General features: G+C 40.1%; 1 protein-coding gene, 3 non-coding genes and 1 pseudogene across 4 annotated transcripts; 2 read left to right on the plus strand and 3 right to left on the minus strand.

Moving 5' to 3' along the window:
* Positions 1 to 1,613: 1,613 nt before the first annotated feature.
* HSPA9 (heat shock protein family A (Hsp70) member 9) lies at positions 1,614 to 17,889 on the minus strand. Its single transcript, XM_069483700.1, has 17 exons — positions 17,714 to 17,889; positions 16,402 to 16,460; positions 16,092 to 16,179; positions 14,848 to 15,029; positions 13,695 to 13,819; positions 13,099 to 13,172; positions 12,908 to 13,014; positions 12,097 to 12,259; positions 11,536 to 11,628; positions 7,674 to 7,883; positions 6,176 to 6,403; positions 4,882 to 4,986; positions 3,949 to 4,066; positions 3,453 to 3,547; positions 2,983 to 3,075; positions 2,643 to 2,783; positions 1,614 to 2,327 (listed from the first exon to the last, which is right to left on the minus strand). The coding sequence occupies exons 1-17, from the start codon at positions 17,792 to 17,794 to the stop codon at positions 2,250 to 2,252; spliced, it is 2,040 nt and encodes a 679-aa protein (XP_069339801.1). The 5' UTR covers positions 17,795 to 17,889; the 3' UTR covers positions 1,614 to 2,249.
* Positions 5,309 to 5,377, minus strand: LOC138393302 (small nucleolar RNA SNORD63). Its single transcript, XR_011235128.1, has one exon. It is a non-coding gene; the product is annotated as a small nucleolar RNA SNORD63 (small nucleolar RNA).
* Positions 6,983 to 7,057, minus strand: LOC138393301 (small nucleolar RNA SNORD63). Its single transcript, XR_011235127.1, has one exon. It is a non-coding gene; the product is annotated as a small nucleolar RNA SNORD63 (small nucleolar RNA).
* LOC138393345 (U6 spliceosomal RNA) lies at positions 15,642 to 15,750 on the plus strand. The gene has a single exon (XR_011235164.1). It is a non-coding gene; the product is annotated as a U6 spliceosomal RNA (small nuclear RNA).
* The window catches only part of LOC138393278 (large ribosomal subunit protein uL1-like), a 37,010-nt pseudogene continuing 36,730 nt past the window's right edge, over positions 17,793 to 18,072 (plus strand).

Raw genomic sequence — 18,072 nt, forward strand, 5'->3', positions numbered from 1 at the left:
AGAAGAGAGCAGCAATAGCTTGGAGTAAAGCGTATCGCTCTCTCCCACGAGTGGGCATCATCCAAACAGTTAAGGGTCCAAACAGAACAAAAATAAACGGGCAGAAGAGGGCTGGAATTCTCTGCCTGCTAAAGACATCCATCCATCATCTTCTAACCTTGACTAGGACTTACACCTTTAGTGTTCCTGGTGACTGGAATTTTATACCAGCAATTTTCCTTGGGGTTCCAGTTTACAGATAGACTGTGAGACTTCTCAGCCTCCATAACTGTGTGAGCCAATTCCTTATGGTAAATCTCATCCTGGATATATATCCTATTGGCTCTTTTTCTCTGGGAAATCCTAACACCACCTTTCAAAGCCAGTTGCAATACCATCAACTTTATTGGTAGCTAACAAATACCGTGTTCTCTACTATCCATGGGGCAGCTGAGATGGTTGCCTACAGGTACCTAGCAGCTCTTCTCCCTTTCTAATAGAAACCAGAGCTTTTACTCAGGGGAAACTTGACTCCTCTCCCTTTTCCCAAGGATGAATCTTGACTAATAAAAGGCAGTAGTTCTTAATTGGGGTACTTGGGAAATCCTAGAGGGCTTTTTTAGTTGTCATAGTGATTGGGAGGTAGTAGAGGCATTCAGTGGGCAGGGGCTAACCAAAAATGCTAAGTATCTTCTCATACACCATAAAACTTCATGATGACGAATTACTACACATCCCACGACATTCCCATCAAGTATCAACATGGCTGAAAACCTCAGCCTCGAATTTACTTTTCACATGAATCCCAAGAATCTTTTACATGGGTGTTTAACAGTGAATTTCCCAGGAATGTTATTGTCTAAATCACTTCTTTCACACTAGAACATTAAATTGAATTCTTATATTGATTTTTGAAAATACATGAATTTTCTTTTTTGTGAAAGATAAGGTCTCCTGCTCTGTTGTCCGGGCTGGTCTTGAACTCCTAAGTTCAAGGGATTGTCTCACCTCGGCCTCCTGGGAAACTGGAACTTACAGATGCACAACACCATACCTGGCTCTGAAAAGTAATTCTAACACTTAGTGTAATACAAGAATGATATAGTCACTTTTCTGTTTAAGTTGTCAGCATGTAATAATTAGAACTACATCAAAGAATTTGGGACAAGCAAGTACACTGAAGATGGAAGAAAAGAATAGGGAAAGAATCTGGGTTCCTATTATTTTTGAGCTTTGAAATCAATGGACTTAGGACTTATTACTACATGCTAGGTTTTTTTTTTTAATGTAAACCAGAATTCTGGCTTGGTTTTTGCTACTCAGAACTGAAAGCTACTAGAAAACAGCAGCCCTGGTTTTTATGCTAGAGATCTAGGGACTATTTTAAGATTCCAAATCTAAGGTCTATAAGAGGTAAAGGAAAAAAAACCACCCTTATAACCAGATTTGCCTATGGTGATTATGGCTTATTATTTCATTATACACTAGCCTTTCCAAATCTTGAATTTATTTGCATTTTTAGCTAGTACCAGAAAATCTTATATTTGCCCTCTTGGGAAATATAGGAAGTGTGAGTCATGTCATATTCCTGAAGCTAACTCTCGGGTCCTTACCCCTCACAAATGAGATCAAACTGCTTTTCATATTTATTTTCTTAAAAAAATCCAGACTGGGTCAAAAAGAACAATCATCAATGATGTAGGTGCCAGACAAGCCAGAAAGTAGCTAGAAAAGTATGCCTCAGGAAAGTCAGGGAGCCTCATTACTGCCGTTAACAACTGTACCTAACATAAATAAGCTTAGTTTTTCCATTGTTCTAGCTTCTTCTGCCCCATCGACAAACATGGCACAGCTGGCTTGCCTTGCAAGGCCTCAGATGATGGACCCCATCTACACACATGCCAGCACAGCAGTACTTGGCTAACTAGAAAAAGATCTCATCCCCAGTCTATGGCTACCTTCACTGTGTGTGTGAGATGGTTTCATCCCTTGAAAATATGGCCACTTCAGCACAAAACAATGTTAAGTCTCCAAACCCTTCTACATGCAGCTGAAAAATGACAGGCTAGGGACAGAACATTGTGAACTTTGTACTGTTGGAATTATTGCCCATTAAATGATCATTAGCTAACAGTCACTAATTTACAAATTAAGGAAATTATATATAGAATACTGCAAAAACACAGTAAGAAGACTGAAGTTTGCCCATTTCTGCTCAGGAAGTCCCTTCACTCCCAAGCTTCATGTTGTCCTTTTGGCTCCAAAATTTACTACTGTTTCTCTTCCTTTTGATCTTCCTTTTGTTCCCCAGTGCCAGAACTTCCAGAGCCTTCTCGCTCAGATGCCATCTGTTAAGAAAATATGAAAGCCACTCAAATTTAATGTTTCCTCTGTTGAAATGCAAAACGAAGGAACCACATAGTCCTCATCCTGCACCTCTATTCCATTCTCCCAGCCCCTGTACCCTATGGGTAGTTTTTGTGATTGTTTCCCTTTGACACTACCCCCACTCCCAAGGTAGAATCACAAAGGCAGGAAGATGTTTCCAACTCCAATACTCTCAATTCCATAAATGGCTATGGAGGGAGCCACCAGTGACAGTAATCAAGAGCAGTGACATTAAGATCAAATTAGAACCAAAAAACACGCTTCAGGCCTTGTACCTTTTTGTATGCCATTTCGAAGAGCTTCAGTGATGCCTGCTGAAGGGAGGATGCTGCCTGCCTAATGTTTTCTCCTGTTTCGCTGTCTTTTCTAGCCAGGATCTCCCTCATTTTGGAAATCTCTTCTTTTAGCTTGTTGCACTTAAAAAAAAAAACAAACAAAAAAAACCACACATGCATACAAAAATCCTCACTTTTCCAAGTCTCCTGTGCCATTACATGTACAAGTACTATTCAGAAACTTTTAAAGATCTAAACCTCTATCAAGAGCCACAAAAATATCAACTTCATTGACACTGGTGACAATACATGCAACCTCTTACTTTAAAATAAAACTCACCTCATCAGCAGGCAATTGGTCCTTGAATTCTTCCATCTTGGTTTCTGTGTCATGAATGATTCCTTCAGCCATATTAACTGCCTCAACTCGTTCCTTAGAGAAATTAGAAGTTTCATATAAATGAGGGCTTTCCAACCAACCAAAATCTGCCTAATGTCCATACTGACCAAGACAATAAACCATCTGCTACATACATTTACAGAGTAAAATAGAGTGGAGGGAGAAATCACCAGTCTGAGTAGTCTGGAATAGCTTTGAGAGAGACTCGAGCTACATTCTGTGACTTAAGAATTTTAATAGGAGAAACTGAAAAGATAAGAGACATTCTACACCTAAGTTATAAGCAATGGAGAAGGAATGGACTGATCTTATATTTTATCTTACCTCCAACCTGACATGTCTAAACTCCCACTTTGATGTCCCAGCTTTACTAAGATTAAGCAGCTCAGAGAAAGACAAAAAGTAATCACCTTCTTTCGTCGATCTTCCTCAGCATACTTCTCTGCATTTTTAACCATATTTTCAATATCATCTTTGCTTAATCCACCAGAAGACTGGATTACAACTGTAGTAAAAGTAAGGCATCTCATTAGTTCATAGGTAAAATTATATGCCTCTTCTTCCTCTATTAAGAGAAGTACTCTTGCTCTTAGTAACCTAGCTTGATGCAAATTATGAAAAGGAATACCCTACTGTTCTATAATAAGCAAAATAAAACCAAGACCAAATAGCCTGCCTGCCCACCCACAGAACCCTCAGCAATCCAGAGGGTCAGTTCTTGCCTGGGTTTTTTTGGGGGGGAGGGGGCGGGAATGAACACTACACTTGTAAAAATGACTCTGATAACTAAGGAAAAAAGGGAGGAAAAGACTCATCATCCTCCCCCACAAGGCTCAGGAGGAAAAGATATGCCTAAGAAGATGGTCTATTTCCCAACAGAGGTCCCTTAGAAACAAGGGGACTTACTCTGCTGCTCACGTCCTGTGCCCTTATCTTTAGCAGAAACATGTACGATCCCATTGGCATCAATGTCAAATGTAACTTCAATCTGCGGGACTCCACGAGGGGCTGGGGGAATTCCAATCTAAAATAAATAAGTAAATATCCATAGTAAGTTCCTCTTACAGAGGGGTCCAGTGTTATTTCCCAATCTATATGGTCTTCTGGTGAAGTCACTTGGTTCCTGGGGGGAATAAGTGATACCTTTTACTTAATGTTATAAAAACATTGTGAGGGCAGTAATTTCATTGCTGCCTGAAATCAACAGGGCTTATACCCGTGAAGGTTAGCTATAGCAGGTAACCATAACGGCTATATGTACCTAGGGACAGTGAATGAGAGCAACCTCCTCACTATTGTTCACCTCACCAAGAACCAGTAAGCAGTGGTAATGAGAAACCAGTAATAAATATCAAATGTCTTTTAAATGAGTAATCAGGAATTTCTGAGTTAGCATTGATTCAAAACATTTTCCTGGCTCTTAACTTTTTTAAAAAAATTATTTTGCCACCTACACAGAATCAGGCAGAAAAATACTTGAAACTTGTCTCCCCCGCTCCTTTTTTGAGACAAGGCCTGGCTATGTTGCCCAGGCTGGTGTCAAACTCCTGGGCTCAAGCGATCCTTCTGCCTCAGCTTCCTGAGTAGATGAGATTATAGGCACACACCACCACACCCAGCAGTCTTATAAACTTCTTCATGAAGTTCCTAAGGCACAAGGAACAAGCAATGCTTCCAGGTAAAAACTGAGGCCACGGGAATTCATCTGCACATCTTCTTCTCAAGATAACACAGTATACATGTGCGTCTCAGCAGTTTATACTAGTATTTTTAGGGGTTAGAGTAGTGTATACAGTGAAGAGACTGAGGAGCACAATATTCAGGATTCACGATACCTACCAAAGTAAACTGTCCAAGAAGTTTGTTGTCTCCAGCCATCTCTCTCTCACCCTGACATACTTTAATCTCCACTTGAGTCTGTCCATCAGCAGCCGTAGAAAACACCTAGGAAGGAAGGAAACTTCCTGGATTGGCAATCTGATTGAACTCCTCTCCTTATACACACAAAATGCAAGCCAGAGAAAGAAATTTCAATCTTAACATTGGAAGGGTCCTAATTTACACTATTTCAGAACAAAAGCTTATGTCTTTACAGGGAATCAGAGTAGGATTAGTACAGCAAAAAGGGCATACAATAGCTATTGTCTCAACTAAGCAAATGCATTGTACAAAGATGCAGCATTAGCACAGAAGGCCCCAAGAGAAGGAGCTAAAATGTTGAAACATGCTCCTCTGGGGAAACAGGGATCAGAGACAGGAGATATTATGTGCTCAGTCACATAAGTCATCACACACATTTTTTCAGAATGATGTGTTGACAAATACATCACTGCACAAATATAGCAATAGCTATAGTTTGTGTTTTTTTTTTTTTAATCAAGAGTGGGAAAGTCAGGAAATAATTCTTAATCCAAGACCAAGCCATGTTCCAATAACCCTGCTTATTATCTCAGTACCCCCATCCCACCCCCATCATTTGTCTTAACATAAGTCGAACACAGTCCCCTAAGTCTTGGCTAGGCTATTCTTTTTTCCTTTTTGAGATAGGATCTTGCTCTGCTGCCCTGGCTAGAGTACAGTGGCAAAATTATAGCTCACTGCAGCCTCGAACTCCTGGGCTCAAGCGACTCTGCTATCTCAGCCTCCCAAAGCAGCTGGACTACAGGTACGTGCCACCATGTCCAGCTAATTTTTAAAATTTCTTCTAGAGATGGGGTCTCATTATGTAGACCAGGCTGAGCTTGAACTCATGGCCTCAAGACATCCTTCCACCTCAGCCTCCCCAAATGCTGGGATTACAGGTGTGAGCCACCCACCATATTCTTTTTACTGTATTTGAGAACAGAAGACCCCAGGGAATTCAGTTCCATAGGAAAGACTCCTTTTACCAGATCGTGTTAATTACGTGAAGGAGAGACTATTCATGTCCTCCCTATAATCATCACTGCTAGCTGACATGTAAGAACTTTTCCAGAAACAAGAAACCACAAAATATGACATTCTCACCACCCACAGTCAACTAGTCTGAACTACAACACAAAAGTATTCTATAGCTTACAAAGGTGGCTGCAGCAGTCACATCCCTCACAGAACCTAATTCCTGTGTGACAAGGTAGGGAGGAATGGCTCGTACCTGGCTCTTCTTGGTTGGAATAGTGGTGTTCCTGTTAATAAGCTTGGTAAAGACACCTCCCAGAGTCTCAATACCCAGAGATAGGGGAGTGACGTCCAGGAGCAGCACATCTGTGACGTCACCGGCCAACACACCTCCCTGAATGGCAGCTCCAATGGCCACAGCCTCATCAGGATTGACAGCTTTACTTGGGGCTCGGCCAAAGAGATCCTGCACGGTCTGCTGAACCTGAGCATCAAGGAAAAAGAACCTGTCACCCAACACACAGGCAAACTGTCTGAGAAGAACAGAAGACAGCACATGTCCTAAGCTCCCAGCCAAATCTCAAAGACAAGTTGACTCAGATCCAAGAATGTTTACTCAAATTACTATTTCATAATTGAATTCCTGTTAATGATCTTATAACACTCACACACTTTATACTCCTACAAATCATTTAAAACAGAGAGTGCAAGGCAAGGGGACTTAGAAATTGTATAGTCCAAGTCCTCTTCTATATTATCAACTAAAAAACAAAGGAAGCTGTAGTAACAATTCAAAACTGTCGCTAATGTGGGGCATATTCTTCCGTTCTGTATGTTATGCTAGGGGTAAAGAAAAGTATATTTGTATAGTATCTACGATAATTTATTAACATAAAGTTATCTGCTTGGCCCAGAGTCTTTTTTTTTCAGGTTCATTTTGTACATATTTCCTAAGCCCATGTATTTCAATGGAAAAGTAAGAAAATAACAAGATCACTAACTCAGGACCAAAATAATTCTATTTAGGCTACCAAGGAAGAATCGTACCTTCAACGAACAGGTTTGTGCTCAGTCATTAGCATTCTACACATTTGTGCTTTCAGAATGATGTGTTGATGAATAAAATGCATCACTGCACAAATCTTTGTTGAAGAGATAGAAAAATAAACCCCAGGTCCTATGCTACAAAGACCCAGGCCCAAGACTCCGTAGGGGCTAATTAGTACCCAGGTTTTAAGCTATCTCTGGCTTCAAACTGTTTCATTCCTAAAAATTCTACAAGACTCAGTTCAGGATCACTATGTCTCCTGGGCTAGAATGCAGTGGCATCATCATAGCTCATTGCAACCTCAAACTCCTGGGCTCAAGTGATCCTCTTGCCTCAACCTCCCGAGTAGCTGGGACTTCAGGCATGCGCCACCACGCCCAATTAATTTTTCTAATTTTTGTAGAGAGATCTTGTTCTTGCTCAGGCTGGTCTCAAACTCCTGGCTGCAAGTGATCCTCCTGCCTCGGCCTCCCAAAGAGTGGTAGGATTACAGGTGTGAGCCACCGCACCGGGTCTTATATTCTTTAATTTAAAAAGGCTGAAAAGAACTCTTTTACTGAGGATATAATCTCTTCCCCCTTTTAGGGCACTCTGGCAGAATAGGCCACACATTCATGTCCATAGACAACATAAGCCACTTGTCCCAAAAAGACATTATGTACTGGCCCTCTCTTCTCTCCATGACAAGAAAACCATGCAGCCATACCTTAGGCATCCTAGTCATGCCACCAACAAGAATCACTTCTCCTATGTCACTCTTGCTGACTTCTGCATCTTGCATAGCTTTCTGGCATGGAGCAATGGTCCTCCTGATTAAATCAGTGACGATCCCCTCAAACTGAGCGCGGGTCAACTTCATATTCAAATGCTTGGGTCCAGAAGCATCCATCGTAAGATATGGCAAGTTGATGTCGGTCTGCAAAGGAAATGTTTAATTGTATGTCTGTGGGGAAACCAATGGTGGTTAAGCTTATTATGTCAATTGAAATAAGACTACTCCCTAGGACAGGAAGACTTGGAAAGCTACAAGGAGGGTTAGACCTACTTTAAATGTAAACAGCTACCAAAGACAGTGACTCTAAGATGCAACCTCTTATCTCCCCAAAAAGAAACACTATAGAATCTGTTTTAATGAGATCTATAGTTATTAACAATAAAAATAGACAAACAGGAAAAATCCTTGCTAAGAACTATTCTGCCACTAAACATTCATTAAGAATCACACAGCAGGGAGGGTGGGACGGGGATGAAGGAAGAAAAACTACCTATCAGGTGCAATGTACACTATTCAGTGATGGGCACACTAAAGAACCCAGATATCACCACTATACACAATTGATCCATGTAACCAAAAGCCTCTGTACCCCTAAATCTATCGAAATAAAAATATCCAGAGAGACACAGTAAAAAGATCAGTTGTTGCCAGAGGTTGAGGGGAGGGAGGGATGAATAAGTAGAGCACAGAAAATTTTTAGGGCAGTAAAGCTATTCTGTATGATACTGCAATGGTAGATACATGACATTATGCATTTGGCAAAACCCATAGAATGTACATCACCAAAAGGGAATCCTAATGTGAACTATGGACTTTGATTAATAATAACGTTCAACATTGACCCATCAAATGTGACAAATGTACCACACTAATACAAGATACTAATAGGGAAAACTATGCAGGGGGAGCAGGGAGAGGAAGTATTTAGGAACCATCTGTACATTCTTGCTCTAATTCCTATAAACCTAAAACTACTCTAAAGAATAAAATGTATTAAAAAAATACATACATGAGCATGCACTTCAAGATGGCAACAGTAGAGCAACAACAAGAACAATCACACTACTAAAGTTTTCTTTCACCAAGTTTTAAAAATATCCTATGTACATGAAGAAAAAATAAAGGCAGGCTCTGAACCAAAGAACCTGTCATCAACCCTGGGCCTTCTAAGTTCCAGGAAGTTTCTAAGTGGTAAGAAAGCTTCAGAAACGTTTAATAAGAGAAGTGTAAGGACTGGCTTTTTTATGGCCATCACATCCATGGGAGTGCAGCTGATAGTCACATCATGTAAAATCCAGTATTTAATAAATCACAAATCCCAGTAAGGCATGAGATCAAGATGTGTAGAATAGAGTGAATCCCTTAACCACCTTTCTTCAGGAGAAAGCACTATAGACATTTAAATACTTAATAAATAACGAAATAATCAGTTAACACTATCTATAGAAATATCAATGTTTAAAGAATACTATTGACAATGTCCTCCTTTCTTTGCAAAATGTTAATAAACCAAATCAGAAAATAGAATTATTTAAATGCTATCCAGTAGAACTTTCTATGACAACGAAAGTGTTCTTTATCTGTGCTATTCATTCAATTCAGCAACCACTAGCCACATATGACTGATAAGCACTTGAAAAACTAGCATAACTGAGAAGCTTTCAATTTTAATTTTAATTAATTCAAATATCCACATGTGGCTACTCTAGTAGCCCAGCTCTAAACACTAAAAGTTAATAGCAGTCTGAAAAACTCCAGCACTACCAACTCTCAACCTTCTCTGCAGCCAGTCCATCACAATGTTTTGTCCTGCTCTCTCTCAAATTCAACCATTTATCTCTCACTCTTATATTCTTGTCCAAGTAAGTCCTTTCTCACCACATGTTTACAACAGGCTCACCGTGTCTTCCCACATCCATTCAGGTATGTTCTGCTGCAGGACCCCTTACCAAACATTTCTCCAGCCCAAGCCAGAGAACTTTCCACAAATCAAAACTTGACCACATTACTATTCCCAATTTAAAACTTTTCTGGGATTTGTACTTACTTATCTCAGGACAGACACCAAATTCCAAATCTACTAAGCCTCTAGCCTCATCTTCCATGCTTGCTAACCCCCATCCTCATCCCACCCCTGCCAATATGCACTCTGCCCTTTTAGCCACTGCTGGCCCTTTCTCAAGTCTTACTGCAGAGCCTTATACTTACTGCCCACCCCACCCTTCCTGGTCAACTCATCTCTCAGATGCTATCCTTGTTATGCTGAACACCTCTTTTGGGTTCCTTTTTATAATTATAAATGTAACAGCCTTTTAATAATTTGTTACATCAATAGCAACATATCTAGAGTACTATTTACTACAAGTTTTCCCAATAACATTATATCTATTAATTTGGTAATCACAACTCTAGGGGGAAAGGTATCACTATTATCCTTATTTTGTAGCCAAGGAAACAGAAATGTAAAGTAATTCATCCAAGATCACAGGTAAGTGATGAAATGGGGATTAAACCCTATCAGACTATCAGCAGAACCATCACTCTTAACCTCTACATCACTTCTGGTTTGACATTTATTAATATAACGTTATAATTAATGTCCACTTTCCCAAACCACATATAAACACCATGAGGAGTTATATTTTAAGAATTTATCATATAGGTTTACAATCACCTTGTACGTCTGAATGTACAGGGGACCTCAATACACCTTGCTGCAATAGCTAAAAGGTGGGAAACAAGCCAAATGCCTATCACTAGGATACAGCCATGCTAATTAAAACCCAACCAACCAATCTCTTACAATACCCCCCACCCAGTGTCAAATCCCTGATAAGAATTACAGGCTATCTTTTGCCAGCTCCACAAATTTCAACCCCAACTCTAACCATCATGTTGCAAAGTTCTGCCACTTCATGTGACAGCAAGGACAAAGTAACATGATCAACACTATGGATTAGTGTACAATTTTGTTAGTCCTCACAGCTACTTACAAAAAAAATATCCAGGTTTGACTGAAGGTTAATTAGCAGCAACCACTTTACCAACACAATGACAACTGCTATAAATACCTCTTCCCCGTGGGAGATCAAACTAACAACTAGTCACAGCTCTGCTCTTCCTGCTGTCACTCAAGAAATTGGAAATAGATCCGCTGCCTTACATCTTAGGGGGTGGGTCTCCAACTCAGATATAACATAGTTTGTACAGTTCTACTCTTGGTAGTTAAGTGAAGCTTCACCTCTCAGAATTGGAGCCAAACAAACTGATGCCTTAAAGAGTGGCTAGGCAAATCTGATGCCCAGGAGAGAAATGTGCACAGGTGTATATACCTCAGACTTGAGCCAGCTTTCACAGCTCATTTTTTAGACTGGTGATCCAAATTATTAAATGAGAGATAATTAGAGACTTACACAATTTGCACGGAGAAGTGTGTTCAGTTAAGTGAAGACAGCAGTTTTTCCAGGCCAGTAATTTTAGTTTTATATGCTGCTAGATTTTAAAATAGATGTCTTTAACTTAAAGGCAAACAAATGTATGTCCACTGTCATTTGGATCTTAATGTACTTACTTAGCTCCAGTACATACAACCTCTGGTTGGGGTAGTTACAAATTTTCAAGCTCATTCATAAAAAACTAAAGGCCATACTATTCCTGTGCTCATACCAAAGGTTTTACCAACCAGAAAACTGTAAAAAGACTAAACTGACATTAGGCCAATTACAGTATGCTATTCAGATAAACTCAAGCTCAAAGTATGTATCAAGACTGCTAGGATTTTTCCATGTCTCACCTGCACAGATGAGGAGAGTTCACATTTAGCCTTCTCAGCAGCTTCCCGCACCCTTTGAAGTGCCATGTTGTCTTTGGTCAAATCAACTCCGGTCTACAAAGTGAAGATGTACAATACTAGCATTAGTGGAGTGATGAATATTTAAATTGCACTGATAAGGTGGAACAGTACAAAATGGAGTCATACCTTTATATGCAAGCATGAATTACTATTTATTACCCTTAAAGATTGGTAGGGGGAAAAAAACAGCCTATTCTGAAAAGATTATCTATGCCTAGAATAAGTGAGCTGAACAGATGGTCAATTCTTTCCAGCCCTAGGATTCTAGTTTAAAATTCCTCTTCCAATATTGTATACTGCATGCCATATAGTTATATGTCTCGTTTGTTCCTAATCTGAATCTACAAAAACCAGAATAGGTAAATCCATCCATGAACCCTAAGTGCAATTATGTCAGTGCTTTATTAAGGGCACAAAAACTGTAAACAAAGCAAACAGCAATCTAAAAAAAGAAACTCTCAATATCCCAATGTCTACATATTAACCACAATGGTAACCAACCTCTCTCTTGAACTCTTTCACTATATGTCGTAGCAAGGCCTGGTCAAAGTCTTCACCACCTAAGAAAGTGTCTCCATTCGTAGATTTCACCTCAAATACTCCTTTCTGAATTTCCAGGATAGAAATATCAAAAGTCCCACCACCTAAATCATATACAGCAATGCTAGAAAGCAAGAAAGCAAGAACACCTTAAGGAACAAAACCTGTAACAAGGGCATAAATTTCAACAAACAAATGAAGATAAATGTAGCTATTTTCCCGAGGTATACAATTATTATAAAAATCTGACAACTGCCTAAGTGACAAATCTAACATGTGGCCCTAATAGGTAACACGTACACTGCATACGCAGAGATGAAATGAAACATATTTTTACTTTGAGACAGGGTCTTGCTCTGTTACCCTGGCTAGAATGCAGTGGCATCCATCACAGCTCACAGCAACCTCAAACTCCTGGGTTCAAGTGATCCTCCTGCCTCAGCCTAGTGAATAGCAGGGACTACAGGCATGCACCAGCACAAAACTCAATTTTAAAGACAGAATTTAACCATAGTTTTGTATAAATACTTACCAACATTCATACCAAGGCAAAGAAAAATTACCATAGCCCAAAAGTAAACAAACAAAGGAATGATCTTGAAATGAATAAAAAGTACAGACCATACAGCCTTGAAAAAGGTAAAGGCAGTATATTTTTAATCTAAGTAGAAGGCTCAAACACTAAGAAATCAAGATGATCATTTAGGATAAGCCTTATGGCTCCATGACTTTAATTGCACACATCCAGGTGAAATTTACTGCACAAACTTACATTTTGTCTTCTGATTTGTCTAGACCATAGGCCAGAGCAGCAGCTGTGGGTTCATTAATTACTCGAAGCACATTTAGTCCAGATATCTGGCCAGCATCCTTAGTGGCCTAGAGAAATCAAAAAAAGCTTTTTTCTACCCTTGTGTCCAGGTACCACTACTTTTTGTGAATAAGAATGCTAATTGACCTTACCTGTCTCTGGGAGTCATTGAAGTAAGCTGGTACTGTAATCACAGCGTTTTTTGCCGTGTGCCCCAAGTAATTTTCTGGAAAAGAATCAAAGAATGAAACTCAATCATGGGATTCTATCAGAAAAAACAGGCAATAGAATTAATGTAGCTTAACAACCTGTGTTATCCTCTTTTGGAGCCACAGACAACATGCATCAGTTTTTCAGCAAGTTATCTTGCAGCAAAACACTCCAATTAAAGATACTGGTTAAAAACTCAAGACCTCACCTTTAACATTTTAGTGAAGGTTCACCAAACTACAATGACCTTTAGACTTAAAACAGCCACTAGTCTCTTGAAATGGAAAGTTATGAGTTTACCTAACAGTGACAAAAACTTAATGTGTAGTCTTCTGGGTTTCAATACAGAGATTACCTCCTACCGGAAAAAAGAGTCTGCAGACAAAGTATGAAGAGTAACAAAGTTTTGCCATTCCTAAATTTTCTGTACAAAAGGCACCAGAGACTCATCTACAGGACGCTGGAGTGTGGAGCTAGTGATCTCAAAGGAAACATCCAGTTCTCTGAACTTTCCTAGATGTGAACTAAATCCACTCACCTGCAGTTTCTTTCATCTTCATCAATACAAATGCTCCAATCTGACTTGGAGAATAGAGTTTTCCATGAGCCTCAACCCAGGCATCACCATTGGAGGCACGGACAATTTTAAAGGGAACATTTTTACTAAAAGACACAAAAATTGTATCAGAGAAAACTAGCCAGTGCAATCTACTATGACAGTATTATCATACGCCACAAATGTGCCATCTTCCACCCCAAGAAACACATGGCCAACAAATGATAACTTTATGAATTCATTTAATGAAAATCTTTAGAAAGCAATCAGTAACATGTAAAAAACATCCCAATGAAAGCTGAACACTTTCCTTCACACCAAGCAAAAGATTTTTGCAGCTGCTTTGGAAGAAAGTCTGTCTAGCAGTTCCGTTTGAGAATGAATCAGTTACTATATGGTCCAGCAATTTTACTAGGTATCCACCCAAGAGTAATGAAAACATATTTCCACGCAAAAACTTATATTCAAATGTTTATGACAGCATTATTCATTAACAGCTAAAAAACCCCCAAATAGATAAAAACAACCCAAATGTCCATCACCTGACACATGGATGAACAAAATGTGGTATATAATCATAGCGTAGAATATTATTTGGCCATAAAAAGGAATGAAATACTGATACATGCTACAACATGGACGAACCTTGAAAACATTACACTAAGTGAAAGAAGCCAGTCACAGAAGTCCACATGATTCCATTCAAATGAATTCACATTCCATTCACAAATCAGAAATCAATAAAGCTGTTTTTTAAAAAGAAAAATTTACAGAGGAAACTCTATGCTTCCAGCATTTCTAATTTGAAAAACGCAAAACCAAGTTTTTTTCACCTATCTTGATCAACACATGATGGAACCTATGCCATCACTGCCTTGTGTGTTCAACAGTGAATCACAGAATTCAGGAATGCCTCAAAAATCTTCATCTATCATGTCAATACATACCCAACGCCTAAACTGTGAAAGCAAAAATGAAATTTTTAAAGGAGTTACCCTTTTGATAAGGGCATAGATTTCTCCAAGGGACAGTACATAAAGTGCTTAAAATAAGGTGCTCCAAGGATCCTGATCAACGTGCTCAAAGATTCTTCTGTGCGGCCCTTGCAAATAACTGTGCCTTTGCTATTACTCACATGTCTTTCTGTACTTCAGGGTCATCATATCGGCGGCCAATGAGGCGCTTGGTAGCATAGAATGTATTGTTTGGATTGGTGACAGCCTGTCGCTTGGCGGGCATGCCAACGAGTCGCTCACCATCTGCTGTAAAGGCCACAACTGAAGGGGTGGTTCTTGCACCTTCAGCATTCTCCAGCACCTAAAATTCCCAACATAAGACGAGAATAAAATCCTAGTTATCATTAGTAGCTTTTGTTTCATTAAAATAGGTCTCAAGTTACTAAATGAATGCTTGAGAACAATACTAATCAGCATGCTTTAATGCTGTGAATGCTGATACAATAAATACCTAATATTGACGACAGAAAATATTTAAGGTACCCTGACATCTTTATTTACTTTGAAACTATTTCTAACTAAAAATAACAAATGGGACAAAGACTATAGATCAGGTCTTTCATACTCAATGTTGGGATGAGGTAACCTTTCTTTCCATATTGAGAACTAAATCTATTTTTAAATTTTTTTGTGGCAGCTGCAAATTTCAGGCATATAGAAAACAATGCCAAGAAGCACAAATCAGGGCTTCTCTTTGTACAAAAAAATGAGATAAGTAGTCTCTAGATAGTTCAGAAGAGGGTATGGGGTTGGGGAAATAGGAAGCATGAAAAGCAGGAATAGCCATGAATGGAAGGAGAATCCCAGGTGCTCTAAATAGTGATGAGAACCCAGTAGAAATAAAGGTTTCATGTACAGAGTAAGGATAGCAAGAAGCTGCAAAGGCCATGCTTTACTTCAGATGTGGAGTTCTGTGCTCACTTTGGCAGCACATATACTAAAATTGGAACAATACAGAGAAGATTAGCATGGCCCCCCGCGCAAAGATGACACTTTTAAAAATATAAAAGAAAAAAAAAGATGTAGAGTTCCACTTACTTCTAAGAAGTCTGTTCCTGCACTTCCAATCTTGATTCAACTAACTTACAAAAATGCAGGACTTTGGTTACAAGAGCAAGAATAGTGCAAGCCATTCCAACTCCTCCTAATGGTAAGTTAGTAGTCTTACCCCTATACCAGGAGGACAATCTAATTCCTATCCTAGGAAGCCAAATACCTACAATTATCAGCACCACAAAGGTTCACCCAACAAGTCTTAAGCAACCAAAAGCAGTTTTTAAATGTAAATCAGGTCTTAGGATCCCTTACCTAAAGCAAAGGGCACAAAATGCTAGATTGGGTTCTAGCTACCAATCACGCTCACCTTTGCTTGTTTACCTTCCATAACCGCCACACAGGAGTTGGTAGTACCCAAATCAATACCAACAACTGCTCCTTTGATTGCTTCTGATCTGTAAGACATTTAAACCACCACCATAGTTATTGTTAACAATATTCGGACCAAAATTCTCAGAGATTAATATTTGATAGGAGAATGGACAGTGGCATATTACACAATCTATAAACAAACACAAATGGGTAATTACAGAGAGGAATGGTTAATCAAACGTAAAGCCCACTGCTCTGGGGGTGTAACATGTATTTTCTCTCAGCGGAAATGAAGTTATACTTACGCATAATCCCGCCTTGAAACAATTCTAAAAGCCTCATGACTAAGGCCATTCCAGCTATCCTGAAAAAGAAGAAAAATTGCCTCAGCCATGAACTACATAAGAAAACTTGGGCTTGTTCCAGTTATTCCTCTAAAGAACACAAAGTTTGAGATTTTCATTCTGCTGAGTAGCTACCATATATAAAGCATAGTGGAATGAAAAAGTGCTTTGTATATAAGAGGCATTAAGGTACTGAAAACAGCCAACATTTAATAAATATAGTACAAGTTTTCCAAATAAGAGAAGTAAATATAAAATTGTCTTAAACTACATTACAGTAGGATTTCTCAACCTTGGCACTACTAATTCTGGGCCAAATCTTTGTTGTGGGGGCTGTTCTGCACATTGTAGGACATTCAGCAGCATCCTGGCCTCTATGCACTAGAAGCCAGTAAAGACCCCATTAAATTGTGACAACTTAAAATATCTCCAGACACTGTCAGATACTCCCTGGGGGCAAACCCTGAAGGAGACACTTAGCCTGACCTTGCCATAAAACTGGTTTAACGGAACTAAGGTCACTAATTTCGTGGAATCGTTAAAAATACACATGTATATTTAAGTAGTGGCCTTCCACAAATATAAAAAATCTTTATTACATCCTAACTTCCGGCTCCTTCCTTAATGCCCACAGGTGAGCGCAGAGAGAGATACAATTGCTATTCTCTGAAGGTGTATGTTCTCGACTTTAAATGATAACGAGCAACCATTCCACGGCCTTTTTCCCCTTATCTGTTTATTTTTTTTCTGAAATGACAAACGAGTACAATCTCATACGAAAGTTTTGAGAAAATGTTCTTGAGCACAAAGAATAGAGTTTGGAATTTGATTTCGACTTATTGTTCAGATGCTTTCTTTCTTTATTTCATTGTATTACTGAGATCACTGCACACACTATATCTGCCGGAGGGAAGAGGAGCCATCCTCCTCTTACGTTAAAATAAAAATGAAAATAGCGGCTCTCCCGATAGAGTGCATCCCTCGCTCTCCCCCCGCCCCCGGCCAAATCTGTCCAATTAGCCACAGAACAGACTATGAGGACCGCTACCTGCTGATTTACGAGACCATGCTCTAGGTCGCGAGGGGTGTGACTCAGCAAGACCCAAGACACAAAGGCAAAACCCTGAACAAGGCCTCGAATCGGCAGCGCTAACTATGGGAGGCCCGTTAGCTTCCTTCCCTCCCGATCTCTCTCGGAAGATTCTGACCCCGAAGGGCACAGCCTGCTGCACTGAGGCCCGAGGCCCTGGGCCCTCCTCGGGCAGTTTCCTACCTGGTGGCGGGCGGCCGTGGGGCCCCGCGAGGCTGCGGCGCCCACGAGACGAGCTGCCGCGGCTCGGCTAGCGCTTATCATGGCGGCTAGACGGAAGGAGTATGAAGCAGCAAACAAGAGCTCGGGCGGCCGGGTGCTGTACGGCGCGGTGGTGGCTGCGCTTCTGGAAGCCTCTAACCACGTGGGGTGAGGGGCGGGGGTTGGTCACTGCGGCCCGAAGGCCCGCTCTTCCGCTGAGGCGCCGCCCTCGCCGCCTGACCAGAGACGACCTGACTGCCGCTCCCGGAGTCAGGGCGTATGGATAATGTGCTCCGCGGCATGATTTTGGAAAAAATCCCGGCCTCCCGCTCCCGCCGCAG

Source organism: Eulemur rufifrons, chromosome 10 (assembly GCF_041146395.1).
Source record: "Eulemur rufifrons isolate Redbay chromosome 10, OSU_ERuf_1, whole genome shotgun sequence".
Lineage (NCBI taxonomy): Eukaryota > Metazoa > Chordata > Mammalia > Primates > Lemuridae > Eulemur > Eulemur rufifrons.

What these genes read in the sequence shown, in the direction of transcription:
- HSPA9 (XM_069483700.1), bottom strand. Translation starts at nt 17,794, where the DNA reads ATGATAAGCGCTAGCCGAGCCGCGGCAGCTCGTCTCGTGGGCGCCGCA. An exon ending in CCTGAAGTACAGAAAGACAT is followed by an intron (nt 13,820 to 14,847) that starts GTGAGTAATAGC and finishes TGTGTCTTTTAG; the next exon opens with TAAAAATGTTCCCTTTAAAA. An exon ending in AACTCTCCTCATCTGTGCAG is followed by an intron (nt 7,884 to 11,535) that starts GTGAGACATGGA and finishes TTTCCTTTGCAG; the next exon opens with ACCGACATCAACTTGCCATA.